Source organism: Sorex araneus, chromosome 3 (assembly GCF_027595985.1).
Source record: "Sorex araneus isolate mSorAra2 chromosome 3, mSorAra2.pri, whole genome shotgun sequence".
Taxonomy (NCBI): Eukaryota; Metazoa; Chordata; class Mammalia; order Eulipotyphla; family Soricidae; genus Sorex; species Sorex araneus.
The window spans coordinates 5,774,449-5,802,436 of NC_073304.1; the positions used below are offsets into that span (position 1 = coordinate 5,774,449).

A 27,988-nucleotide genomic window follows, 5' to 3' on the forward strand; every position below is an offset into this window, starting at 1 on the left:
GTCTACAATCAATTTTATTTTAATATAATCTAAACACATACCATTTAGAAAATACCAAGAAAAATTTATGTACAAGAGTTGACGCTATTGCATTTGGATAAAGCTGGCAAGTTCTTGCTACTAGCATAGCCCAGGAAACACCACCGAGGAAACCTAATATATTGGAATAGATGTTGTGGCCTGTTGGTAAGGGAAAAACAAACAAAAGTTAGTGTTGAATTAAAGCGTAAACATTTTTAATAATCTAGCCAACAAATTCTGAACTCACGTTTGGCCCAAAGTTTGATAGCTCTCAGAGTTAACCTGAAGTTGTCAATGTTTGGTACTAGATGTAAAATTTCATCGGTTACCCTGCAACCTGATTAACAGGAGTGAAAAAACACAACATCAAATCGTCAAGAAGTTTAACATTATTTCTTTACATCTTCTGAAACTGGTGAAATTCTGAAATTAAATAAAAACTTAATTTGGTAGAGTAATACTAGCTCAACAGAGATGTAAATTAAAAAAACTAATACATCTTCTACTAGAAATACTACCCTAGTAATTAAAACTTTTTCCAGATCAGATATACCAAGGATTTGATCTAAATAAAGCTTCCAAAAGTCTCTCTTCGCATGTCTAACAGCATACAAAGCTAATATGAAAATGTTCAAAAGGAATTCATTTAATAAATGCAGTAACTGGAATTGTTACAAAGGATCAAAAGATAATTAGGACTGCACAATGAAATCCACATCACTAACAACAAAATATACAATCATCACAGTCTTTAAATATCCAAGAAGAAAAAAATTAACTGGGTTATCAAAGGTAAAATAAATGCCCGATGCCCTCTGGAGTCTAAACTATTAAGACAAAAGACTAAAAAGTATGCTGCATTTAACTCGCTATGAATACTATGACTATAAAAAGCATTATAAAAAGTTAATACCTATTAACTGACAGTTAATATGCAAAGAAAAGTTGGTTTGACATACCATTAAGACTTCTTATGCATCTTATATCTAAATTTTTAAGCAGACTGTCATCTCGTAAGTCCAAATCTTCTGGAATAGTCTGCAGTGCTAATCTTGCAAACAAAATATCAATCTAAAATAAAAGTAAAACGTAATAGTCCATATCTGGCAAACTATTTTTTTGCAGGAGAGGGGGGCCACACCTTGGCGGTGTTCGGGGCTTACTCTTGGCCCTGAGCTCAGGATCACTCCTGGCAGGCTCGGAAGGCCAGATGGGTGTCAAGGATCAGACCGGGTTGACACCATGCAAGACAGGACCTTACCTGTTGTACTAGCATTTCTTCAAAGGAGAATGTGCACGCCATTTAAACTCAGTACTTTCCATTGCTGGAGTAAGAGTCTAGCAAGTAGAACACTTGCCTTCCAAGTGATCAACTGGATTTAATCCTCAGCACCCCACGTGGTCGCTTTCCATCCCATCCCCACCCCAAACTCCCCAGTCCACCACCAAAAACAAAGGGGGGACACCACAAAGAACAGTGAAGAAGGGGCTTGCCTTACAAGCAGCAGACCCAGGTTCGATCCCTAGTAGTTCCCCTCAAGTCTACCTTGAGTGTCCTCTGAGCCAAGAGTCAAAAGTAAGCCCTATGCACTGCTGGGAGTGGCCCCAAAACCAAAAGGTTAAAAACAAAGTCAATACTTTTCCGTGATTAAGAACACAGCCTAAAGCCCACTAACGTTAATACACAACAGGCACGTTCATCGCAAGTTTTAAGGATTGAAGAGACAGTGCAGGGGGGGTTAAGGTGACCGCCTGGCATGCAGCTGACCCTGTTTTACTGCAGGAATCACATGGTCTCCCAGGACTCTAGGAGTGGTCCCTGGCGTCACTGTTTTGGGTGTAGCCCAAAACAAATCTCCCAAAATATTTTTACAAGTTAAGTATGAAACAATGGGGCCGGGCAAAAACATTTCTTAGAAGCATCCACTTGTTAGTTAAATCATACATAAGTCTGGTTTACTAAGAAATGCACCCAATGAATTTAACAAATAAAATTAAAGTTTTTAAAAATATACACAATTGGGGCCAGAGAAATAGCACAACAGGTAGTTTGTCTCGCATGCAGGGGCCCCAGGTCTGATGCCTGCATCATATGTGGTCCCTGGAGCACTGCCAGCACTGACCCCTAAGCACAGAGCAGGGAGTAAGCCCTGAGTACTGCTGGGTGCAGTCCCAAATAAATTAAATAATTAAAATAATTTTTAAAAAAGTATCATTCTCCAATAATATACAAATGAATTTTGTCTACCACACAAAACATATTCCCTTTGATAGCAATATTCTTTATGGGGAAACAGATCCATATCATGTTACACTACAGATTATATATGAAATCTCTACTAAATTTTACACTTTCTATTAAGTATAATAAAGATTAGTCATAAGGTTATCATAGACCAAACTTAAGCATGTTAAGCAGCCATTAAAGAAATACCATTTTTCAAAAGTAACAGATTATTTTTTCAGTTTTGAAATTTTACAACTTTCACTATTACTAACTTTACAACACCATTATATAAAATACATTAACAGTAACCAATGAAAACTGAGGTTGCCTCCTGGTCAGTTTTGCTCCAATAACTTTCTCTAATTTAGTTGAAAGCAGCAAAATATAATCCACATCGTCTCGGTAATTTAAATCCATAAATCCTAGCCTATCAGAATTTTTAATAAAAATGTCTTATATACAGTATCAGGTCACAATTTTCTCTTAATCTTTAAAATATTTAACTAAAATAGACCAAACTTCTGTTCGCAGTAAGGTACTATTGCCTTGAATGACTAAAATGTACTTAGCTATGCATATAGGAAAATGACCACGAATATAGCAGCATTTTGGTAGTAAATTTTTCATTCCTTCTGCCTTTATTTTGGCGGAAAGCCTGAAGTGTCATGGTCTATGTCACTTCCACCAACTCAAACTTTCAGGGAGCGGGAGCGCAGCACCGGCTAGGGGGACCCCGCAGGGCGCGGGGCTGGTCCTGGCTCTGTGCTTAAGGCAAGTTCCTCACTGTCTCTCCGGTTCCCTAACACTTAATTCCTACCACATCAATTCACAAATTACAAAAATTTAACTACATGGTTCAATTTCACACAAACCAAAAAAAAAATTAAATATATCTTACCTCTATCCCATCAAAACATAGTTTGATAACAGGTACGAATGCCTCCTCAACAGCCTGCAAGGAAAGTAAACAATTTCAGTGTCTCTCAATTACACATTAGACCTGCACTAGTTTTAGCACTTTCCAATTAAAGTGATAATTGAACTCATCTAAACATAATGTAGCATAATGCCAGAGACTAGGTTCTTAGTAACTAACTTTTTCAGTCACTAGACTCTAGGCATAGAAACCAAAGTGAAAATCCTTGCTCTGAACACATTCCAGATGTGAGCATGGCCAAATTATTTAATCGCCCCCGTTTGTTTCCTGCTCTGTACACGATTAGATTTGTTTTTAGACAAATGAAAGAATAAAATACAGCCATATATATTAACAAACACCTAAAAGCCTAGCACACTGCGTGAGTTAAGCAGACAACAGCAATATCATAAAATTCATTTAACTGGTGTTTGTTTTGGGGTCACTCCTGAAGGCACTGGGGCCTTCCTCCTGGCTCTGTGCTCAGGGGGCCATATGTGGTATGAGCTGTTTGCTTTGGGGTCACATCTGATTGTGTATGGAGCCAACCATGTGGTGCCAGGGACCAAACCTGGGCTTCTAAATTCAAACCACACGCTCAACACAAGAACTACCTCTCCAACCCTCATTCAATTCTTTAGCTCCTTCCCTTTCACCCAAGCAATTTACGCACTCTTAAATCTTTCACTTCTTCCTGTAATTTCAACTTATCATAGAATGAGGTGAAAAAGTCACTTCGATCAACGTGTCTTGGTGCAACACACAATGCATCAATATCAGCACCTAAAAAGAAATTCAGTCATCAACTACTGAAGAGTATTACACATGAAATCATTTTGCATCTTACTGCAGCAATACTTTACTGATGGGGACGATCTGCTAAGGTTTTACTGTGGGCCTCAAAAAACAAACCCCGCCTTCAGAACATATCCACTCAAAACAGAAAAAGTATAATCTTAACTAATGGATTCTAGCTTTTCCCTGTAGGACCCTTCAATTGGCACGGACGAAGAGAAGAGGGCATTAGAGAAAGCAACTTAGACTTTTATGATAAAGAGAGGGTCTCAACCACTGCCATATTAATTCATCCATCAATCAGAAAATAGTTCTAAACAATAATTGATACTTAGAGACTAAGCTGATGTCTACTTAGGGCCTATAGAATAAACTTTAAGAACCACAGGCAAAATTTCCAAAGTAGAGACTGTGCTAAGATTTTTGTTATTTAGTGCTTTACCGGACGCCAGCAATCAAAACATACGAATAGAAAAAGGAACACTAACTGAGATCATAGAAGATGAATGTGAAATTAAGTCAAATAGTAATTTTCATGAGATTCAATAGTGCAAGCACTATTCTGAAGATCGCATGCTTCGCATCTTCATGAAGGGAAAAAAAAGAATAACATGTAACACGAAAATCAAATCTAGTACTAATATCATGGAGTAGTGGGAGATGGGCAGGAGGGTGCCAGAATAAATACAATAGACTGGCAGATCAGTATTAAAGCCTAGAGATCAGTATTAATGGTTAAACAGAAGCAGCACAAGTCAGAATCCTAGTTCTGCCAAAAGGTGGATAAAACTGTTCAAAGCTATTTATTATCTCTTACGTCCCAAAACCTTCCATTTGTTTCATGAAAATAAAACACTACTGTGGGAGAGAAATAAAATAATGAAGACCAAAAGCTTAGCTCAGCCTAATAAAAAGAGTTCAATAAATGTTCTCTATCATGGGTAAGACTTTTATTGTGATTTACAAAGAGGAAAAACTGTAAGCATAAGAAAGAAAATAATCTACACTGATTATTAATGATGACAGATACATTTCTTCGGGTTGTCTTTGCATGGGGAAGAAGGGTGGGTGTGAGGAAAACAATTCATTTGTCCTGATCTACAGACATTATTCTGTCCTCATCTGTCCTCAGACATTATTCTTTAGGTAGGGAAAACAGTATCAAAAGCAGCAATGTTGAAAGGAACTCTTCAATGGGAAAAATGTTTTATAGCCACATTTTCTAGGATGTTAGCAGTCATGTGAATGTTCAACAGATAACATGTGGCTATTTCTACAAGAAACTGAACTTGTTATTTTACTTAAGGTATCAGTTTTTAGAGTTTATTAAGTCTAAACTTCTTGAAATGTTCACTCTCCCATACAATCCCAAGCTGTGTAACAACACAATAAACTGAAATGCATGCCATAATTTTTCAGAAATAAAAACTCTAATTAGCAATAATACTTACCTTTTGTATGTACTCCTAATCTGTAAGATCCAAATGTAAAAATTTTTCCTCCAACATTTTCAATTACAGATTGTGGAAGATTCTGTTGGAATAAATAGACGGTAGTTATTTTGCCGGTAAGACCAAGGGAAAGGGCTTCAAAGGAACACAGTACACTTAAAAAGGAAAACAAAACAAGTAAGACTTCTACTGCAATTTATCTAAGGGGCAGTGAGAAAACTCTGGGGGCTGGAGACCCAGGCAGGCTCTCAAGCACCACATGGTCCCCCAGCACCACTGGGACTGGCACAAAACAAAAAACAACTAGAAATTTCATCTAGAGGATAAACTTCTATTTTATAAGTTCTACAAAATATCTAGCCTTCATGAAACAACTTACTTTGAAATGAAATCAACTCACGACTTTTAAATTGATATTTATTACTGAAGACCTAAACTGCTTTGGAATTTTCTGTTCTCGGGAAATGCAGTCTCTAAAGAGGACTATGGCTAGAACAGCATGTAACTCCACAGAAGCAATGATGAAACCAAGAGATTTTTATTCATGGTAGTGAAGAGGCTACATCACTTATGTTTTACTTCTGGGGCTGGGATGTAGTAAGTTGTAGAGCTCTTGACTTGCACACATAAGGTCCTGGGTTTGATACCTGGCCCATACACTGATAACATAAAAATATGCAATTATACAGACTAATAATACTATCTAATAGCATATTTGAATATGATTTTTCCATGCTAGGAGTGTCCTCAATGTCAATACTACTATACATTTTTAGATTTCCAAAACGCTTCAATGAGATAATAGAGAAAAACTTAAGGTTTTTCTGAGTACAAACACCAAGAGAATTAGAAAAGTTTTTTTTTCTTCTGTTTTGTTTTGGTTTGTTTGGTTCGATTTGGGGGCCACATCCAGTGATGTTCAAGGGTTACTCCTGGCTCTGTGCTTAGGAATCACTCCTAGCAGTGCTTGGGAGATCATGTGGAAAAACTCCTGGGGCCAGAGCAATAATACAGTGGGCAAGGAATTTGTCTTGGAAGAGGTCAACCGGGATTCCATCATACGATCTCCACTGCCCCCAGCCCCACAGGAGTGACCCCTGCGCATGAGCCAAAGCCTAAGCCCTGAGCACCAAGTCATATCCAGCCAGGTCGTGCCTGGCTATGTGCACATATGCCTGTTTGGTTTGTGGGTCATACGTATAATCCAGCGGTGCTCAAGGGCTACTCCTGGCTCTGTGGTCAGGAACGAACCCTGGAACACTCCAAGGACCCTCTGCAGTACCTGAGATGACACCAGGATCAGAGATGTTAAGGCAAGGCCTGAAACGCTGGGTTTGGCATCTCTGTCCCCTCTGTCACACAAACGCTTCAGACTATTTCCTAGACTGGAGTGCTACTAGGCGGGCTTGACTCGGGTTCATGCCCCAGCACCAACTACAGTCCCCAGGAGTAATTCCTGAGCAGAGAGCAGAGTAAGCTCTGAGCACTGCTGTTATGACCCAAAGACCAAAACTGTGCTCCCCCAATTCTTTTTCCTTATATGGAAAGTTTATAAATACATCAGCTATTGTAACTTTTCATAATAATGCATTAGGATCTCGGGGCTGGAGAGATAGCACAGCGGGTAGGGCGTTTGCCTTGCACGCGGCCTACCCAGGTTCAAATCCCAGCATCCCATATGGTCCCCTGAGCACCGCCAGGGGTAATTCCTGAGTGAAAGAGCCAGGATTAACCCCTGCGCATCGAGGCTGTGACCACCTCCCCACCCCCCCCCCAAAAAAGTACCTTTCTAGGAAAAAATACTGCATGAATTATTTTTACTGAATTTCAACTCTGTAATGTCACACCCATTAGGGACTTTAAAAAAACAGAGAGATAGACTGGACCAACATTAGAGGGCAGAGTGCTTGCCATGCAAAGGATGGACCCACATTAGTTCCCTGGCACCACCGAGAGTATCTAGAGCAGGCCAGGTACAATCCCCGAGTGCCAGTCCAAAGGAAGTCCTGAACACTGCCAGGGATGGCCCCAACACAAAAACAACAATAACAACAAACACCGAGCGTGAGCCCAAAGAAGTGGCTCAGGGACAGTGCAGACCCTGTGTGAATCCCTGGGGCCAATCCGAGCACTCCCTCCCCAGTCAATATCCTGGGCCCAGGGAGATGGCCACAGGGGCTAGAGCACACGCTCCGGCCATGTGGGAGGCCTAGGCTCCATCTCTGGCAGCGCCTGGGCCCCAGCCCCACTAGAAACAACTCCCAGCACCAAGTTCTGGTGTGGTCCCCAAACAAAACGGGCATTTGCTTTGTTTGTCCTGCTTTTAAAAATAACTAGACACAAGATATCAGGCCTTGTTACCAGGTGTATCTTAAATCAACTGCATTAAATTATGAACAAAAAAAATGAATAAAGTAGTTACTCTCTATATATTTCACCTTACCTTGCTTTCACTGATTTCGCGTATCCATTCTTTTACCAGGTTATTCAACTTCCCTAAAATTAAAATCCTGTTGACAGAGCAAATTATCAATCAAGTGTCAATTCCATAACATTACTTATTAAGATGAAAAACAGATTCAAAGGTGGCTTCCCAAATGTTACCCACTTTTTAAGTCACCAGAAAGAAAGCACACAGTGGCTAGGTATACGTGGGCACTGTTCTACTGGGGAAGGCATTCCCATTTCTCCTGGCAAACCTGTGCTAACACAATCAAAACACCAATCATCAAATTCAAGGGCCAGAGCAACAGGATAGTGGGTAGGGCACTTGCCTTGCATGCAGCCAACCCAAGAAGGATCCGCAGCACCATAGAAGGTGCCCCCATGCTCCACCAGGAGTGATCAGAGTTCAGAGCCAGGAGAAAGCCTTGAGCACTGCCAACATGCCCCCACCTCCCCCACCAAATGGTAGAAGAAAAATTAAGAGGCTGCAGATGAAGTCAGGCAGTAAAAAATTTGCCTTATTGTGTGAAACCCTAGATTTGATCCCACATACTTTTCATACACACACACAACCCCATCCCCTCCGATATGCATACTTACACACACACCCCGGGCATACTCTGAGACAGACACACACACACACACCCCCGATATGCATACTTACACACACACACACACACACACACATCTCCATATACCCACCAGGTATGGCCTTGGTAGTGCATACTTTTACACACACACACACACACACACCATCCCCAGTCTCAATAGAATTTTATTAAGTGGGCCCAAGCAGACCAGGCAGCTGGTCAAGGTTCAATCCCCAGCACCACATGTTGTTCCCCCCACGCCAAGAGTTTGGCCCTGAGCACAGAACAGGGAGCATCACAACCAGGTGTGACCCAAAAATCAAAAAATACACAAAGTGCTAAAATAGGATTCAGGTTTGGAGTTCAATGGCCCAGAGACAGCCCTGCCAGCTTAAGGCCAAGAGCCCGATCCATGGTGTGCCTACCGAAGTAAGGGCTGGGTGGACACACTGAATGTGGCAGCTCTAAGATCTGTGACCACTGGCACCAGCAGTGAGAGAGCCTGCAGCAAGCACACTCGTGGCCAATGCAGCCCTGGGAGCACCAGCAGTAAGCGTGCAAACACCACAACAAAAGTAATGCATCCTGCTGCGCACCTCAGCCACATGTGTGAACACTGCTAATGTGTGTAAGACCCAGCCAACACCACAAGGGTATGTGCCCCCACGTGACAAGTAACTTTGGGACACCCTGTTATGCCACAGCATCAATGATGACGGAAGGAAGGGAAGAGAAGGGAAAGGCGGCAAAGAAAAACTAAAATTCACCTGCGCTGCAGTTCCTCTTCCTCTTCAAAAACCCCGAAGGGCTTCAGAGTCTCGATGAGTTTCTGTGTCAGTACGCAGTCCGTCTCCTTGGGGGCCGCTAAGCTGATAGGAGAGGTAATGCCATAGTGCTTCGGTGGCGGTTGTGTTTGTTGTGACCCCTGCGTTGTAACTGGACTACAAAGGGAATTGGAAAAGATTAGTGCCTTCCCCCACAAAAATCTATGGAATTTCAAACCAACAGGCCACGACTAGAAAAACTGCTTTAGTAAAATGCACTGTGAACAGCTCATTCACTGCCACTTCTCCCACCGCCAAAACATCTTATTTATTCCCAGACATTTTGTCTTTAAAAGGGAAAAAAAACTTAAATGACACAGAAAGCAGAGTCTCCTCCTACTCCAGATTTTAACTTTGTCACTACCGAAATGGCTAATAAACTACAAATAAGAATCCAATCAAAAATGCTCTAATAAGGGGGCTGGAGCAATAGCACAGCGGGTAGGGCGTTTGCCTTGCACGCAGCCGACCCGGGTTCTGATCCCAGCATCCCATATGGTCCCCTGAGCACCGCCAGGGGTAATTCCTGAGTGAAGAGCCAGGAGTAACCCCTGTGCATCGCCGGGTGTGACCCAAAAACCAAAAAAAAAAAAAAAGCTCTAATAAGTCAAACTAGAATACAACTATACAACTGAGGAAAATTTTTGAAAAGGAACCAAGACTCAGCAGTGAATCCCGGAAGACAGATGCTCACCAGACATCTCCCGGGCCCGAGCAGAGCTGATTTCACTGGGGCTCCTCAGATGGAGCGGGTGTCCCCTCTCCGTCCACTCCAGAGGAACCCCTTGGTGGCCACAAACTTTCAGAAGAAAAGAAAAACCCGGGTACACGTAACAGGGTCTGAAGACGCCAGGCGGCAAGGCAGCAGAGATGATTTGTCCCTTCCCCTCTCCTCGCCCCCTTGGGGTCCTGGCTGCCACGCCCAGGAAGTGCCTCCAGGCCAGTCAAGTGCAGGCCATATCTCAGCAAGTCACCAGACTCGATCCAGAGACTCATAAAATGAATCTCAAAACCTCCCTACAGAGATGTCTCTGGGCCCCAATCATCTACATATTTAAAATTCCAGAAGCCACATGCAAAAAAATGGGTTTAGACCTTGACCTGACACCATGCACAAAAGTCAGATCAAAATGGATTAAAGACCTCAACATTAGACCACAAACCATAAGGTACATTGAAGACAAGGTCGGCGAAACCCTCCACGATATTGAAGATAAAGGTATCTTCAAAGGTGACACGGAACTAAGCAATCTAGTAAAAACAGAGATCAACAAATGGGACTACATTAAACTAAAAAGCTTCTGCACCGCAAGAGATACAGTGACCAGAATACAAAGACTATCCACAGAATGGGAAAGGATATTTACACAATACCCATCAGATAAGGGGTTGATATCAATGGTATATAAAGCACTGGTTGAGCTCTACAAGAAGAAAACATCCAACCCCATCAAAAAATGGGGCAAAGAAATGAACAGAAACTTTACCAAGGAAGAAATACGAATGGCCAAAAGGCACATGAAAAAGTGCTCTACATCACTAATCATCAGAGAGATGCAGATCAAAACAACCATGAGATACCACCTCACACCACAGAGACTAGCACACATCCAAAAGAACAAAAGCAACCGCTGTTGGAGAGGATGTGGGGAGAAAGGGACCCTTCTTCACTGCTGGTGGGAATGCCGACTGGTTCAGCCCGTCTGGAAAACAATTTGGACGACTCTCAAAAAATTAGATATTGAATTCCCATTTGACCCAGCAATACCACTGCTGGGAATATATCCCAGAGAGGCAAAAAAGTACAATCGAAACAACATCTGCACATGTATGTTCATCGCAGCACTGTTTACAATAGCCAGAATCTGGAAAAAACCCGAATGCCCCAGAACGGATGACTGGTTGAGGAAACTTTGGTACATCTATACAATGGAATTCTATGCAGCTGTTAGAAAAAAGGAGGTCAAGAATTTTGTAGTTAAGTGGATGGGCATGAAAAGTTTCATGCTGAGTGAAATGAGTCAGAAAGAGAGAGACAGACATAGAAAGATTGCACTCATCTATGGTATATAGAATAACAGAGTGGGAGACTAACACCCAAGAACTGTAGAAATAAGTACCAGGAGGTTGACTCCATGGCTTCGAGGCTGGCCTCACGTTCCGGGGAAAGGTCAACTCAGAGAAGCGATCACCAACTACATTGTAGTCGAAGGCCATGTGGGGGAAGGGAGTTGCGGGCTGAATGAGGGCTAGAGACTGAGCACAGCGGCCACTCAACACCTTTATTGCAAACCACAACAGCTAATTAGAGAGAGAAAACAGAAGGGAATGCCTTGCCACAGTGGCAGGGTGGGGTGGGGGGGAGATGGGATTGGGGAGGGTGGGAGGGACACTGGGTTTACGGGTGGTGGAGAATGGGCACTGGTGAAGGGATGGGTTCCCAAACTTTGTATGAGGGAAGTATAAGCACAAAAGTGTATAAATCTGTAACTGTACCCTCACGGTGATTCTCTAATTAAAAATAAATAAATTAAAAAATAATAATAATAAATAAATAAAATAAAATTCCAGAAGCACGATGCCACCAAAGATCTCTCATGATATTGAAAATAAGCAACAGAAAATAAATTATCAAGAATCTGCCCATGGCAGGCAGGCTTGAAAGGTGGTGGGAAAATTCGAAATAATGGTGATGGGAAGGTATAACGGGGTGGGATTGGTGTTGAAATCCTGAATATAATCAATTAATGTGAACAACCTTAGGAAAATAAACTTTAAAAGAAAAAAAAGAAAAGGAGTCAAAACCTATTTGCTTCCAAGTCAATGATAAAACTAATCCAAAATAATAACCAATACAGGAGATGCCCCCCACAAAAGGGACTTAACATCTGACTCGCAAATAAAAATCCATAGATAGTATAAACACAAAAACCTGAAGGAGAAACATATGCACAGTAACGGTGTTTGATTCTCTGGTTTGAGGGCAACACCTGGCAATACGCAGGGCTTATTCCTGACTCTGCCCTCCGTGATGCTCCTGGCAGGACTTGGGGCCCATACGGTTGCCAGGAATCAAATCCCAGTCGGATAACATGCAAGACAAGCACATTATCCTCTGTACTATCTCTCCAATCCCAAATGGTGTTTGTTTTTTTTTGCCAAGAGATTTACATTCCAAAAATAATATTAGTCTCTAAACTTCTTCCATTTTAAGAGAAATTCCAAAGTTGTATAACCAGTCAGATTTCAATCTAAGTGATGAAAAGAAAATGGCATGCTTTGAATACTTTAAAAAATTAATTTGAGGGCCAGAGCAATAGTACAGCAGGTAGAGTGCTGCCTTGAACGCGACCGACCCGGGTTCTATCTTTAGCGCCCCATCTGATCCTCCAAGCACCCGATAGAAGTGATTTGTGTGCAGAGTCAAGAGTAAGTCCTGAGTACCACACTGTGACCTAAAAACTACCACCAACAACAAATATGTCCACCTAAGTGATGGAAAGAAAATGGCATACTTCGAATACTTTAAAAAACTAATTTGAGGGGCTGAGCGGTAGTACACCAGGTAGGGAGTTTGTCTTGCAGGCAGCCTACCGGGGTTCAATCCCCAGCATCCCACATGGTTCCCCAAGCACTGCCAGGAGTGATTCCTGAGTACAGGGCCAGAAGTAACCCTGAACGACCCTGAATGCTGCCTCAAAAGGAATGGGAAGGAAAGGACAAATGGGGAGGGCGAGGCACGGGGAGGGGAGAAATTAATTCAGCAAGCAAGACAGTTAATTCAACTGGCTAAAGGCCTGTTTGCAAGCAAGAGGTCCAGGTTCCGTCCTCTGAGCTGTAATCAGGAGATATAATTGAGAATACATGTTTCAAAAAGAAAAACCCAACCCCCACCCAAAAAAAGGTTTTTGATTAAAAATAAGATACACGGGCTGGAGAAGTAGTCTTGGTCTGATCCCCATCACCACAGGCCACTGAGAAAAGCAGAGCCCAGCCCGGGACTCGTAAGCACCCTGGGGTAATCCCTGGCACTGTGTCCTAAGTCCTGATCACTGCTTGGGACGCCAGTCTCACCACCTCCCCATAAAGGCCAAAGAAACGGCTCACCAGAGCATGCGCTCTGCATGCCGGAAGCCTGGGTTCAACTGCCAGCACCATATGGTCCCCTGAGCACCAACAGGCACAACCTCTGGGCACAGGAGCCAGAAGCAGTCCCAAGCACCTTGTCGTCTCAAACCAAACCCAAACAAAAGAAATTAACTGTTTTAGGGTCAGAGTGATAGTTCGACCAGTAGGACGCTTGCCTTGCATGCAGTCAACTCAGGGCTAATCCCTGAGTACCACCGGGTGTGGCCTAAAAACAAAAAACAAAAAGTTAACTGCTTTAAAATACAAAGAAGGGGACTGAAAAGACAGCAGAGCAGGCAGGTACATGCCTTGTATGAGCCAGCCTAGGTCTGATTCCCAGCACCCTATATGGCTCCCCAAGAACAAATTATCTGTAGCCCCCCAAATTTTAAAAAATCCACAAACACATCCCAACCTTTTTCCAAGTTCAAAGTAAATGACTTTAACAATAGCCTACTTAAGCAACACCGTGTGAAATACAACACGAGTGTCACTGCATGCACTCATTACCTACCCACAGGATTCTGGTTTATACTACGACTGCTAGGCTGTGCTTGTTTTTAGGGGGGCAGGGATTTTCTATTCTTCTAGCAACAAACCAAGAGCACCAAAACGTGTCATCGATCATTAGGCTGTATAACATCTCGTGAAGGTGTTCCCAGGACTACTTACACATTGTCTCAATTTTCATTTAACTTTATGAAAGTAACACGAAGAATCAGATTTATTATCTCCTCCAGCAATCCCATCTGAGCAATCCCCTCCTACTCCCGCACTCTAATTAGCTGTCCAGAGCTGAGAGCTCACAGAACTGGGACCCACATGAGTCATAAAACTTCCTTAATGCTCTAGCTCTCCAGTGCAGGCAGTCACCTCCTGTGACTAAAATACACAAAGTCGCCTGAGAGAGTGCAGCGGGTAAGGCTTGCATGCAGCTACCCAGGCTGATCCCCAGCACCCCATGCAGTCCCCCAAGCTCCACCAGACGTGATTCCTGAGTACAAAGCCAGGAGTAACTCCTGAGCATTGCAGGCTGTAGCCCAAAAGCAACAACAACAAAAAGAAAACCTCAAATAATACTAATTCCTAATATCCTATCAATTAACAGCTAACAGACTCCACAAAACTGGTGCCATAAAGTGTTATTAGAGGCTGAGAGACAGTACGGCAGGCAGGACACTTGCTTCCGTGCAGCTGACCCAGGCTGTCCCCAGCACCTCATGATGCCCAAGCCCGACCAGGAGTGACACGAGCTCAGAGCCAGCAGTGAACCCTAAGTATTGCCGGATATGACCTAAAAAACCCAACATGAAAAATAACAAAACCTGCAAGACTCCAACAAGTTCTCCACCAAAAACTCCAAAGCAGCACCCTAAGAACTATTTGGGGTTCCCTGGTGCTCCGGCTCTGCCGAGGGATCACACCTGGCCGTGCAGGGACCCAAATGCAGTGCAACCGTCTGCCCGCCAGTGTCTCTCTGGCCCCACGTCTCTTTTTCGCTATGAAAGGCAAACTAGAACATTTAAAACTACAATAGTTTTCTTATCCATAAAGGACATTTTCCAGGCCAGAGGGAAAGTCCAATGGGTAGGGCAAGAGCCTTGCACAAGGCTGCCCTGGGTTCGATTCCTGGCATCCCACAGAGTTCCCAGAACCCACCAGAAGTGATCTTTGAACACAGATCCAGGGGTAAACCCTGAGCACTACCATCCAAGGTGTGGCCCAAAAGGCAAAAAGGACACTTTCCAAACAAATCTTTTTAAACCAATATAAGGTCCCTCCTTCCCCTCCCCTAACCCCGCCCCCCACATACCCAAGCCCCCAATGCTTGGCATCCAAGACCTGACTAGTTGTAACAAACATTTAGGTATTCAGAACAGCATTTTTGTGAAGTCACCATGTGACTACAGAGTACTTATTTTGGCAAGAACGTTGTTTCAAAAGTTTAAGCATCCAACAAATACACTTAAACTCAATTGGTGACAAGTTCTTATGTAGTTTAGTAGCCGTACAATACAAAATATGATCAATCTGGGCGCATACGATGGCAACGACCATTTTCTGATCAGTGAGGAATTATGAAACATAGAAGTGCCCCCTAGTCCACGGCTTTACTCAAACCTTTCAGTTACCAACAGATAAACCACAGTGCAAAGTGTTACATAAGTCATATGAAGAGTTACTTACTCAATTTCAACTTTTATTGTTTTAGTGTTGTGCTATTTCACTGTAGGGTTATTAATGTCCTGCACCTATTTTATAATAAAATCTGAGTCCTATCACTGATACATGAAATCACAGAATAAAGGAGTACATTAGTACCTGCAGGTTCAGGCACGATGGGGAGTCTGAAAGGCCCCTGATAAGGGGGACAACTGCACACTAAGAAACTCTGACTTTCCACATAATAGTTTCTAAATTCCAGAAAGCAATTTTTACATACTTAAGAATTAAACACTCAAGAAAATAAACACTATTTTCAGAAGAATATTTAAGAAACAAAACTCAAATACCCATTCATACAACATTTACCTACATAAAAATATTCCAACTTTACATATAGTAAAACACTTCCTAAGTCAAGTTACAAGAAACATTATAGCTGTAATACCACAGGAGGGACTTGCCTTACATGGGGTTAACATGGGCTTGATCCCCAGCACCCCGTACAGTTCCTGAGTACCACCAGCAGTGACTCCTGTGCACAGAATCAGCAGTAAGCCCTGCGCACTGCTGGGTGTGAGAAGGCATTATGCCAAATTATGCAAAGACTATTCTTCAAAAGTTATCAAGTAGGGGGGCTGGAGTGATGGCACAGTGGGTAGGGTGTTTGCCTTGCATGCGGCCGACCTGGTTCGATTCCCAGCATCCCATATGGTCCCCTGAGCACCGCCAGAGGTAATTCCTGAGTGCAAAACCAGGAGTAACCCAAGCACCGCAGGGTGTGACCCAAAAACTAAAAAATAATCTTTTTAAACGTTATCAAGTAAAAAATTATTTAACTGAATATTAGGGAGCAAATTTAAGCTACTATTTATGTGAAACCGGGGCCAGAGTAAAAAAGTACAAGGGTTAGGGCACTTGCCTTGCATGTGGCCCACCAGGGTTTGCAACCGTATGGTTCCCAAGAGTCATCCCTGAGCACAAAGCCAGAAATAAGACCTGAGCACCTGGTATACCACACCCCCCCACTTTAAAAAAAAAAAAAAGGCAAGAACAAAAACAGTCTGGAAGTCACTGTGCCTGCCGCCTTCAAGGCTGCAGCCCAGATCTCCAGGCCTTGGGCACTGCCAGATGAAGCACAAAAACAAAAGAAATTTTTAAAAGCACCTCGTGGTTTGTATCAAAATTTTGACTATTAATTTCAATGTTCCCAGTGCCTAGTACCGAACGGGGAGCCTCATACATGCCAAGCACGTGCACTACTTTCACTGCCCCGATTTTCAACCTTCTCCTCCAGCAGCTGCACCTCGAGCCATGGACCTCACAGGACCTGGCGGGCACAGAGCACAGACCGCAGGCCCTGTGGGGAGAGCAGGGGCTGGACTCGGCACGTCCTGACAAGCCGGGAAAGAGCACCCCAAAGGGGAAGTGCAGGCGTGTGCAACCAGGTTCAACCCGTGACCACCATGGCCGGGGTCAGGCCGTACAGGAACTGGCCTAGATCACCTGAGCACAATGTGGGAGACCCCGTTAAAGACATGAAAGAGGCCAAGTTAAAGACACAGAATACACTCACCTATCCCCAATCTCCCACCCCGCCTGAGGCAGAAGCTGGGTCCAACACGGGCCCAACGGCCCTTCCACAACAGTGTGAGATGTAGAGTCCGTCAGAGAACCAAGAGTGCTCGGGACTGCCAACCGCTCTCCAGTTCACTGGCTCCAGAATCAGACCCTTTCATCAGACTAAAAAGACACCCAAAGCTGTTCACTGGAGAACCATAGGCCTTGAAATAAGCAAAATCTCCAAAATAAACATTATTTTAAGTATAGAATTTGCTAAAGAAAGCACGTCTTCACACAAAATACCAGGTCGCATTTGAAAGTGAGGCTGTCTGGGGCTGGAGTGATAGCACAGCGGGTAGGGCGTTTGCCTTGCACGCGGCCGACCCGGGTTCAAATCCCAGCATCCCATATGGTCCCCTGAGCACCGCCAGGGGTGATTCCTGAGTGCATGAGCCAGGAGTGACCCCTGTGCATCGCCGGGTGTGACCCAAAAAGCAAAAAAAAAAAAAAAAAAAGAAAGTGAGGCTGTCATTGCACTCGGTGGCAAGGAAAGATGCCCGCAGTAAGTGAGGTGCAGTCTGCTCCCTAGAGGGCACCCAGAACGGTCAAAAAAGCCCCAGACTAGAGTCTAGTACTGACTGAAATCTCAACATACCCCGGGAGCGTGTGGTGTGTCCTCCGTGACTGCCATGTGTTCCGAACCGCTGCTGAGGGCACTGGCGATGCCGGGAGGCCACCAACAGCCGTGGTCAGGAATCCTCCCAGCTGTGCCCAGGGGACCAGACAGGACCAGGCATCCAGACACGCCCGGCCTCCTGCACCTGCCCTTTAGGCTTCCTCCCTGGCCCCTTTATTTAAATAAACCCACTTTTAAAGCGAAGCAGTTCTATTTAGGAAATATGAGAGGAGAGAATTTCACACCCCAATAAGGATGCATGCAAGCCCCTCCCCAAACAGAACAGGCCTGGGGAGGAGCGCACACCCCGTGTACAGCCACCAACTCTATTTCAGTGACCTTTCTGAAGAAGTCCCGTTACACACCTGTCACAACAGAATCATGTATCTTTAAAAAGGAAAAAAAAAGGCATTTTTGGTTTTTGTTTTTCAGCCACACGGCCAAGTGTGAAGGAAATCACTCTGGTGGTCTCAGGGGACCAGGTGGGGTGCTGGATCTCAAGCCCAGGTCAGCTGAGTGAGGCAAGTCTCTCTCCAGCCTGTTCAAATATTTTTGATTATAGATGTCAAACGAAACTCGGAAAGTCATCTAATAATGCTGCTCACCATTAAAGACAACGGTAGGGACTGGAGCAATAGCACAGCAGGGAGGGCGTTTGCCTTGCACGCAGCTGACCCGGGTTCGATTCCCTGGGTCATATGGTCCCCCGAGCACCACCAGGAGTAATTCCTGAGTGCAAAGCCAGGAGTAAGCCCTGTGCATCGCCAGGTGTGACCCAAAAAAGAAAAATATAATAATAATAATATAAAAACGGTAATAAGGAGGCTAAAATCATCTCACAGTATCGTTCTGTCATCAATAGCCACTAAATAAATGTTCAACTAAAACAATTATCACATTAGCCTATGACGAGAACCAAATACAAAGCAAAGTACGCAGTATTTGTAGCTCCTGAAAACTGCTAAGGCATCTAAGATAATCGAATTTCTTCCTTCTGCTTCCGGGCCGCTCCTGGCAGGCTCGGCCCGTGTGCGATGCGGAGGACGGAAGCCGGGCCAGCTGTGGCCAGAGCAATCCCCTTGCGGGCTGTACTATCTCTCGGGCCCCTAAGAAGATCAAATTTCTTCACGCCACTTTTCCGAAACGCACCTGTGCAGCATTTATTTTTGCCCCAAAGCACAGTATTTATTAACACGCAATTTACTGTTCATAAAAAAACAAAGCTAAAATCAGGAAGGAAATTAAAAGTCTGTTCTCAGTGACAATATAAAATTTAGTCTGAAATTCAGACCCTTCAAGAATTCAGTATGAACTAAATACAGAAACCAGGGCAAGAAAAATCAGACTGGAGCTTGCAGCTGCCCTCAGGATGCTTCGTCCCAGGCACTGTGTCCTGTTCCCTGGACACCACCAGGGGTCACTACAGAGCCAGGAACATCCTGCACATTACTGCTGGGTGTGGCCCAGAAACCCCTAACCGTGTGTGTGTGTGTGTGTGTGTGTGTGTGTGTGTGTGTGTGTGTAACAGTCATGATTGTGTGTAACAAAGAGTCATGATTGTGCAGAAAGCCGTTAAAGTGTGTGTTTATATGTAACAAGAGTCAGGATTGTGCAGAAAGCTCTGTGCAGACAGAGTGTATGCGTGTAACAAGAGTCATGATTGTGTTAAAGTGTGTATTCTCAACAAGGGAGGGCTTGTGGAAATGAGTCAGCCACACGAAAGGGCAATAAATCAACTCCCTTCCCAAGCAGTTTACTGAGAATGTATTTCCGTGTAAACAAGGTGCGCTCTTACTAGCGAATCCCTCCCTATCACCTCCTGACGGGCATCTGGGATCCTGTAGTGCATGGTCAGAGCTGGGTCAGATGACTCGATTTTACTTCAGTGAGCAGGAAACACTGCCATTTCCCCCTATTTTTATTCAGGGTAAAAGTGCAATCTCAACTTTCTTTGGAAGGGTCCGTTTTGGAAGCAACAGATAAATCAGAGAAATGCTGAATATGTGAGTGCATGCATTACAGCTGTTCTGGCCCGGGCTGGAGGTTTTGGGCCATACTCGGTACTCAGGCTATTGTGCTGGTGCTGGAATGCCTGAACCCTTGCATACATCCCTGGTCCCACGGTTTAGACATCACGGTAGGTTCTCAGTAGCAGTGCGAGGAAAGACTTGGCCAGAAAACGACAAAGGGGCTGCTCTCAGCAGCATTCTTGAACCTTTCAGGCCAGTGGAATGGTACCCACAGTTACACACAAGATGGGCAGTTTCCAACTTCCTATACTCCCACAGATTAGCACCATCTAGGAACTGACATGGTGGCGGAAAACCACTGCTCTAAAGAATCTGAAAATGCAGTACATGAATCTCTTTCACAAAAAATTTAACACACTTGCACAATATTTTTCTTTGGCTCACTAAGAGATTATTTTAAAAACAGGTAACTGGTTTGCCTTGTGTACTGTGTTAAGTGATACTAAGCATATTTGCAATCTAACTGTACATGTACCTAATACACAGAATTAGGGTTTGGGACACACCAGTAGCACCAGGGGCAACTGCAGCATTGCTATTCAGAGGCCCATGCAAAGCCAAGGAGTCCCTGTGGGACTCCAGTTTCTGTCATCTTACTGGTTCCACTGAATCTAACGAACATATTCTTAAAACTATGTATAACAGGTGGACCATCCAGTCATAGTCTTAAAAAGCAGCAGCAGAAGGGCTGGAAGAGAGAGTACAGCGGGTAGGTCTCTGGCCTTGCCCAGTGGACCCAGCCCCCCCCCCCCGTAAGGTCCCCCCAGCTCCTCAAGGTATGGCCCAAATATAAAAAATAAATCATTCTTTTTTGAAAGCAGAAGCTCAAACCCCAGAAGAGTGAGGGTCAGAGAGGTAATGCAACAGGTAGGGCACTTGCTTACCCACAGCTGAGCGGGATGGATAGCTCCCAGACACCACTTCCGGTTCCCCAGTCCTGCCAGAAGTTGATCCCTGGGGCACAGTGTCAGGTGTGTACCCTGAGCACGACCTGCATGTGGCCCCCACCCCTAAAAATCACCAAACCAAGTTAAGTGACCATCTGCATTCAAGGGGAATAAATTATGATTAAACTCCAAAGTCAAACTATGAAAATGCAAATTTTATTATTCAGGGAAAGCATCCCTGTTGCTTTTAAGAAAAAACAAAATTGGGGCTGGAGCAATAGCACAGCAGGTAGGTAGTTTGCCTTGCACTGGGCCGACCAGGGTTCTAATCCCAGCATCCCATATCCTCCCCCGAGAACCGCCAGGAGTGATTCCTGAGTGCATGAGCCAGAAGTAACCCCTGTGCATCACCAGGTGTGACCCAAAAACAAACAAACAAACAAAAGACAAATATTTTTTCCACCCCCATGAGGTCAATTCCAACTGCACCCTCTCCCCAGAAGGGTAAGAGAAATTAAAAACTGAGCCCGTTCACAGCATTTCCACATCAATTTGAAATTTCAAAATTAAAGAATCTAGAAAAATACAAAAATAAATCAAAAACAATAGTCAAAATTCGGGCATATCTGTTTTACTGAGTTTTGCTTCCTTCCGGTTTTTTAGTAGAAAGCTGTGACTACCCTGCTACCCTACAGGTGGACAATTTCCCAGTAGCACTCGCTGTACGTTCTCTGCTTCCCTCATCACAATCTCTCTCTCTCCCCTCTTACATTTTTCTAAGTAAAATATAGCACTTGTTTGCTTCCTTTCAGAAGTATACACATCATTTCTTGCACGTTATTACTGAATACAGCACACTGTAAATCTTTCCTGTGTCCTGGGACCCTGTCCACCCCACCCCTCCAAAATCATGCCTGTCTGGTTACAATCTGACTTTACTTAGATGATCTAGAATAGGACACACATCTATTAGGTGTATCTGTACATCAAAACATATTATATGCATTAAATGTGAGAAATGCAATGTAGATGTTTGATGACAAAAATAACAGTAACATTTTGCCTCCTCAAACACTGCAAAACCACCATAAATGACATCAAGTTGGTTTCCGGACAAAACGCAGAGGAAATATAAATATGAAATATAATAATGAATTACGACAGAGGAAGGAAGAAAGTTATGGGGGGGGCACTAGGCACCCTACAAGATTTTCTCCTAAATCTTTAAATTTCCGGAATAGAGAAAGCTATGGGATTCTGAAAACCTACCATCCAAGGACTGAAAACAACAAACATCTTCCTTTGAAGGTTGTAGTCATAAGTGGTAAATCTGTTTGTGACTTTAAATAAACCAGAGTCACCAAAAATATTTAAGACTATAGGGTGCTGGGACTGGAGCGATAGCACAGCAGGCAGGGCGTTTGCCTTGCACTCGGCCGACCCGGGTTCGATTCCCAGCATCCCATATGGTCCCCTGAGCACCGCCAGGAGTGATTCCTGAGTGCAGAGCCAGGAGTGACCCCTGTGCGTCGCCAGGTGTGACCCAAAGAGAAAAAAAAAAAAAAAGACTATAGGGTGCTGTTCATTACATATATTAAATGACTTAAACTGAGCCGATGAAATAACAGTTCCCAACAAGAAAATAGTACAGTATTAGAAAGGGAACGGAACCTGGAAAGCAAAGCTGAATGAAGCCCCCAATCCCACAAAACCTCAGACAATTTAACCAATGTTACGGGAGTCTCGTGTCTCCTGCAATACTGCTGCTTTGTCAATCAAGATTTTGTGCAATTATTTAAAAGCTGACAGAAAGGAGCCAGACAGTGGGAAGGGCACTTGCCTGCATGCAGTCAACGTGTATCTGATCCCCAGAGCCCCATACGGTCCCCCAAGTCCTGCCAGGAGTGAGTTTGGAGTACAGAGCCAGGAGTCAGCCCTGAACATCGCCAGGTGTGCCCCCACCCCAAATCTAAATGTCCCTGCTACACCTGAAAAGTTTTTATAAACTTGAAACAAACAGAGACGAAACTTTGTGTACCATGTATTTAGAAGTAGCTTATCAGTATCAGAGGAGGAAAACTGAACAGCTTCATACTTACTCCCACAACCCTCCAACTTCACCATGAAAAAGCAAGCAAGGGGCCGGAGGACACTACAGTGCTTTGGGCATTTGCCTTGCACGCAGCCAAGCAACCGGGGATTCCATCACAGGCACCCCACAGAGTACCCAGGGCCTGCCAGGAATAATCCCTGAGCACAGAGCAACAATGGGTGTGGCAAAAAAAAAAAACCCTTAAGGTGTAACACTTCAAAATCACAGCAATATTAATAACAACAACTTGCTATCCCCCCAAAAAATAAAAAAAATCTAAGTCTAGGTCAGAATGGTAGTATGGAAGCAGGAAACCTGCCCTGCATGCAGCCGGCCCAGGTTCAATCCCCAGCACCAGGGGCCGCAGCAACAGAACAGCAGGTAGGGCTTCTGTCTTGCACGCAGCCAACCAAGGTTTGACCCCCACACCCCATACGCCCCCCGCCCCAGCACTGCCAGGAGCAATTCCTAAATGCAGAGCCAGGGGTTACCCCTGTGCAGTACTGGGAGTGACCCAAAAAGGAAAAAGCAGTAAAGCAATCCGCAGCCCACCAGGCCCCGGGAAGCACGGGGTGTCCTTCCACCTCCCCCACAAAGGCGGGCAGAGGGGAGTTGTAAATTATTTCCCTACAAGATTTTTTTCACTGAGCCCCCCCACCCCCCCAGACACAAAGGCTCTAAAGCCATGTCTACCAACCCCTCAAGGCTTCTCAGGACTGACTACACCTTTCTGTGTGGTCATCTGGAAGAAACCAACTACCACTGAAAATAGAAGCCTGGGACAACTGTTAGCTGCACAGTTCTCAAGTTCTCAATCCTTTTTTAGTCTAAGGGCTCCTTCATACCTCTTAAAACATACTGAAGATCCCAAAGAATTTATATAATTATGCGCCAATATTTACTGAACTGAAAATGTGAAGTGATATTTTTTGAATGTTTACTCATTTTTATTAACAAGAAATTGATGACATGGCATGCCTGGTTCGGGGGTAACTCTGGTTGGGGGGGGGCTGGGGAGAACCCACCCAAGTCTGTCTGAAAAGCGGTGCTCCACTTTGGGCCACTTCTCAAGCCAATAATTTTTAGTAACCTTTCCAAAACAAAACCTTAAAATAAGTTTTATATTTTTGCAAATCTCTTTAAATAATGGCTTAATAAAAGACAGCAGGATTTCCACAACTGCTCCTACAAATTCAAATCCTTTTTCCATAAACCATCTAGAACAGAGAGGGTTGGCACAGCGGGAGGGCAGGAACTCTGCTGAGACCCACCCAAGCTGGATCCCTGAGAGAACCAGGAGCAGCCCCCAGCACCACTGGGCGTGGCCCCAAGTTGAATAGATACACATCAAGATATCACCACTACATTATCATTAGAAAGCTATGAAAATGCCTTATCCCGGGGCCAGAGAGAGTTCCAAAGGTGGGGCCTTTGCCTTGCAAGCCCCAAGAAGGGTTCAAAGCCCAGTGCCAGGCACCACACTCGGCTCCCAGTGGTGCTCAGAGTCACACAGGAGAGGAGCAGAGCCAAGTGTACACCCTACGGACCACTGGGTATGACCCCAAAACACAAACAAAGTAAATTAAAACACTGTAATGTAAAAGCCATTCAAATAATTGTGAGAAATCTTTGAAGCACACCAATTCTTCACAAGTGGTCATTTCTAAATGAGTAACATCCTGAAAGCTCAAACCATACATCAATAAACCCTTCACACTCTGCTGCATTAAAAACAACTGGTCCACCTTAAACCTTAAATCTGCATTCTGCCCATGTATGATAGAATTTACATCATGAGTTGGAGGCTTGAAAAATGTAAGTTCACTGAAATAGGCACATCTTCCAAATGCTGACACATTCTTACCTATATGAGAAAACTACTCAGTGTCACTGCAAATCAAACTGCAAACAATTTCTGGGACGCTGTCAAGCTCCGAGGGTCAGAACCAAGTGTTCCAAAATTTGTTCTGTTGTTGGCCTTATCCAAGAGCGCTCAGGGGTCCCTCCTGGCTTGGGCAAGTCTGCGGTACTGGAAATGGACCCAGGGTCAACTGCACGCGGCTCCTCGCTACTGCTCAAGCCTCCCCAACTCTCACTTTTGCTTGAAAGCTCCAATTTTATCCTTGGCCCAAATTCTACCAGTGTTCCTTAAGTGGCAAGCTTCAATTCATTCTCAGCAAATAACGAATCGTACATATGAATATCCACAGCTCGATACTTGTTTTCGCAGGTAAAAATAGAATTCCCAAACACTAATCTGCTCACACACAGCACGCAAGTGCTCTCTCCATGACCAGCACTCGGGGCAGACACTACCGACCTCCCAGCAGCACACACGGTGGCTCCCGGGCACGGACACTGCGAGGAGGCCCTGAGCACGGCCTGCGCTGGGCCCCAAGCAAGAAACTCTTCTGCTTTTAGTTAGAGCTTGATGTGCAATTCCTACTTTATATTTCAAAGACATACGAGACTCAAGGATCAAGTTTTAAGAAAACATTTTACTTTTGTTGTAATGGGAGGGGGGCTGAGGAAGGGTGGCCCTGGGGACGCTGCAGAGTTAAGGCCTGTCACACAGCTGTTTCATCCCCCATGTCCCAGCACGATCAGGAGTGATCCCTGGGTGGAGATGCGAGCCCTGAGCACAGCTGGGTGTGACCATACTCCCCCCCCAAGTGAGAAGAGAAATGGGGAGGGAGAGGGAGGGAGGGGGAGGGAGGGGGAGGGAGGGGGGAGGGGGGAGGGGAGAGAGAGGCTGGTGAGCATGCTTCACATGCAGGAGACCCAAGCTCTATTCCCCGCACCCCTGCACTGCCTGGTCATCGTCCCCCAAGCACCACTGGACACTGACCCCAGAACACCCAGCTGAGCAATACCTGCCAGACCCAAAAATCAAAACGTGAGAGGGGGGGGAAGCAAAATTACTCTGGGCCAGAGAGTGTAAGGGTTAAAGCTCTTGTTCCCCTATGGGGAGCACTGCTGGTCCCCAGCACCACCAGAAGTGACCCCTCTGCCCTGAAGCATCCTCCAGGGAGACCCAAACACCCACCCCCCACAAAACATAACTACTCCTGGTACTGATAAGAACGTGGACACACCCTTCCAGGCGCAGCGGCGTCGTTAAGCCGCTACACAATATTGGCAGTCTCCACCAGCAGGCCACTCTGCCCGCCCTGCAACCCGGGAGCGGGTCCTCTCCCGCGACCTAGGGATCCCTACGGGTCGCTTCCACTTTCGAGACCCTGGTAAGAACAGAAGCGCCCCGGTAACCCAGGGCTTATGCTTTTCCCTGCAAGTGGGATAGAGGAGCTGATGCAATAACGAGCTGGTCAGCACCGCACAGGACAAGCAGCAAAATCGGAACCAGAAATGCAGTGTATGTGACATCAGTGCCGCGCGCCAGCAAGGTTTGGGGCCAGGCAGGAATTAGCCCGGAGCACGGGCACGTGTGGCACCAAAACAAACAAACAAAATACCGGCAAGGCACGGCGTGTGCCATCGGTCCTCACTTTTGTATGTTGGGGGGGGGGAGTTGGGGCCACCCCCGGCCGTGCTGGGGGGCCCAGATGGGATACGGAGGATGAACCGGGGTGGGTCGCAGGCAGGCGGGCGCCCTGCCCACCGAACTAGCGCTCATCATGTACGCATGGAACGAGTTCTTTTGCAAAGAATCTAAAGCGCTTATTTAAAAAAGAAAAAGAAAGAGAAGAAAAGTGACTGTCCGAACAGGCGCTCTCCAAAGAGACACGGGTGGCGGGGCAGGAGAAGCATCTCGGTCTCGAGCCGAGGCCGCGTCCCGCGGGCGCCGCGCGGGCGGAAGGAAGCGCCAGCCGGGTCCCTTCCTTCCCAGAAACGGCTCCGGAGGCGGCGAGAGGAACCTGCCCCCGGGCCCGCGCCCCCGCCCCGCGGGCGGTCAGCGCGGACGCCTCGCCGGGCCGCTTCCCGGACGCCGCGAGTGGGGGCGGGGGGCGCGGGGCCGTATTTACCCGGGGCGCGTGGCTCGGAGCTCGCGCGCGAGCCCCCCCTGCAGACACACGCACACACACACAGACACACACACATGCACACAGACACACAAACACGCACACGCGCGCGGTGCACCCAGCACCGGCGGCCCCGGCCAGCGGCGAACGGTCTGGACCGGCCGGCGCCGCCGCCCCGGCCGCTGCCCCTGGGAACTTCCCGGGCAGAAATGCAGCCTCACGGCCGAGGCCGCGGCCCCGCGAGCGCCGCGCTCTCCCCGACAAACTTTTGGGGGACCCCCCCGGCCCCCCCCACACACACACACAGAGACCGCGGGGCGAGCGTCCGCTCGGGGGGCGCCCCCGGGCCACCGGGGGGGGGGGAGCGGCGCGGCGGCGCGGCGCGGGTGGGGGTCGCCCCCGCGCGTCCCCGGGAGGCGGGAGGCCGCGGGCGCGCGCGCGGGGCCGAGGGGCGGGAAGGGCCGGAAGGGGAAGGCCCGGCGCGGCGGCGGCGGCGGCGGCGGCGGGAGCCCGGCGGGGTGGGGGCCGCGGGCGGCGTGCGGGGCGCGCGGCGGCGACCCGGCCGGAGCCCCCCGCCCCCGCGCCGCCCGCCCGCCCGCCTCGCGCCCCCGCCCGCCCCCGCGGCCCGGCGTGCGGGAGGCGACAGAACCCGCAGCGCTACTTACAACGGCATCGTCTCCTGCGCCGGCACCGCCCAGTCACTGCCCCCCCGCAACCGCCGCCGCTGCCGCCCTGGGCATGATCCACTGAGGCGGGAGGGCGGGGGGGGCCTGCCTCGGCCCTGGGTCCAACCCCGCTCCCGCACCCGCTCCCGCCGCTTTAAGCGCTTCTCCTCCTTCCCCTTCGTCCTAACATGGCGCCCGAGCGCTACCACAGCAACGTTCTAGAACCGCTGACGCCGCCACGCACGCCGCGCGCGCGCAGGCGCACCCGCCGCCCGGCGCCGCGGGGCCTGCCGGGAAGCGTAGTTCCGGCGCCGGCCGCCGGCCGCGCCACTTCCGGCCGCCGGGCGTCGCGCTTCCGCGGGCGGCCGCCCGGGGCCGAGGCGCGCAGGGAGCGCGGCGCGGGGCGAGCGGCGGGAGGCGGCGCCGCGGCGGGGACGTCCTGGGCGGCCGCGGGGGGCCGCCGCCGCGCGCCCGGACGGCGGGGGGAGCGCCCGGGGCCCGCGCGGCCGCGCCGCTTCCGGCGCTGTGTGTGGTC

General features: G+C 46.7%; 1 protein-coding gene across 2 annotated transcripts in view; it reads right to left on the reverse strand.

Moving 5' to 3' along the window:
- The window catches only part of PAPOLA (poly(A) polymerase alpha), a 61,726-nt gene extending 34,049 nt beyond the window's left edge, over nt 1-27,677 (reverse strand). For both annotated transcript variants that reach the window (XM_055133919.1, XM_055133918.1), the window contains exons 1-9: nt 27,454-27,677; nt 9,213-9,386; nt 7,854-7,920; nt 5,411-5,492; nt 3,838-3,947; nt 3,147-3,200; nt 981-1,092; nt 269-358; nt 42-180 (exon numbers count right to left, since the gene is read on the reverse strand). In XM_055133919.1, coding sequence (XP_054989894.1) covers nt 42-180; nt 269-358; nt 981-1,092; nt 3,147-3,200; nt 3,838-3,947; nt 5,411-5,492; nt 7,854-7,920; nt 9,213-9,386; nt 27,454-27,461 — 836 coding nt within the window. In that variant the 5' untranslated portion in view covers nt 27,462-27,677. The remainder of the gene's footprint in view (nt 1-41; nt 181-268; nt 359-980; nt 1,093-3,146; nt 3,201-3,837; nt 3,948-5,410; nt 5,493-7,853; nt 7,921-9,212; nt 9,387-27,453) is intronic.
- Nucleotides 27,678-27,988: the final 311 nt, after the last annotated feature.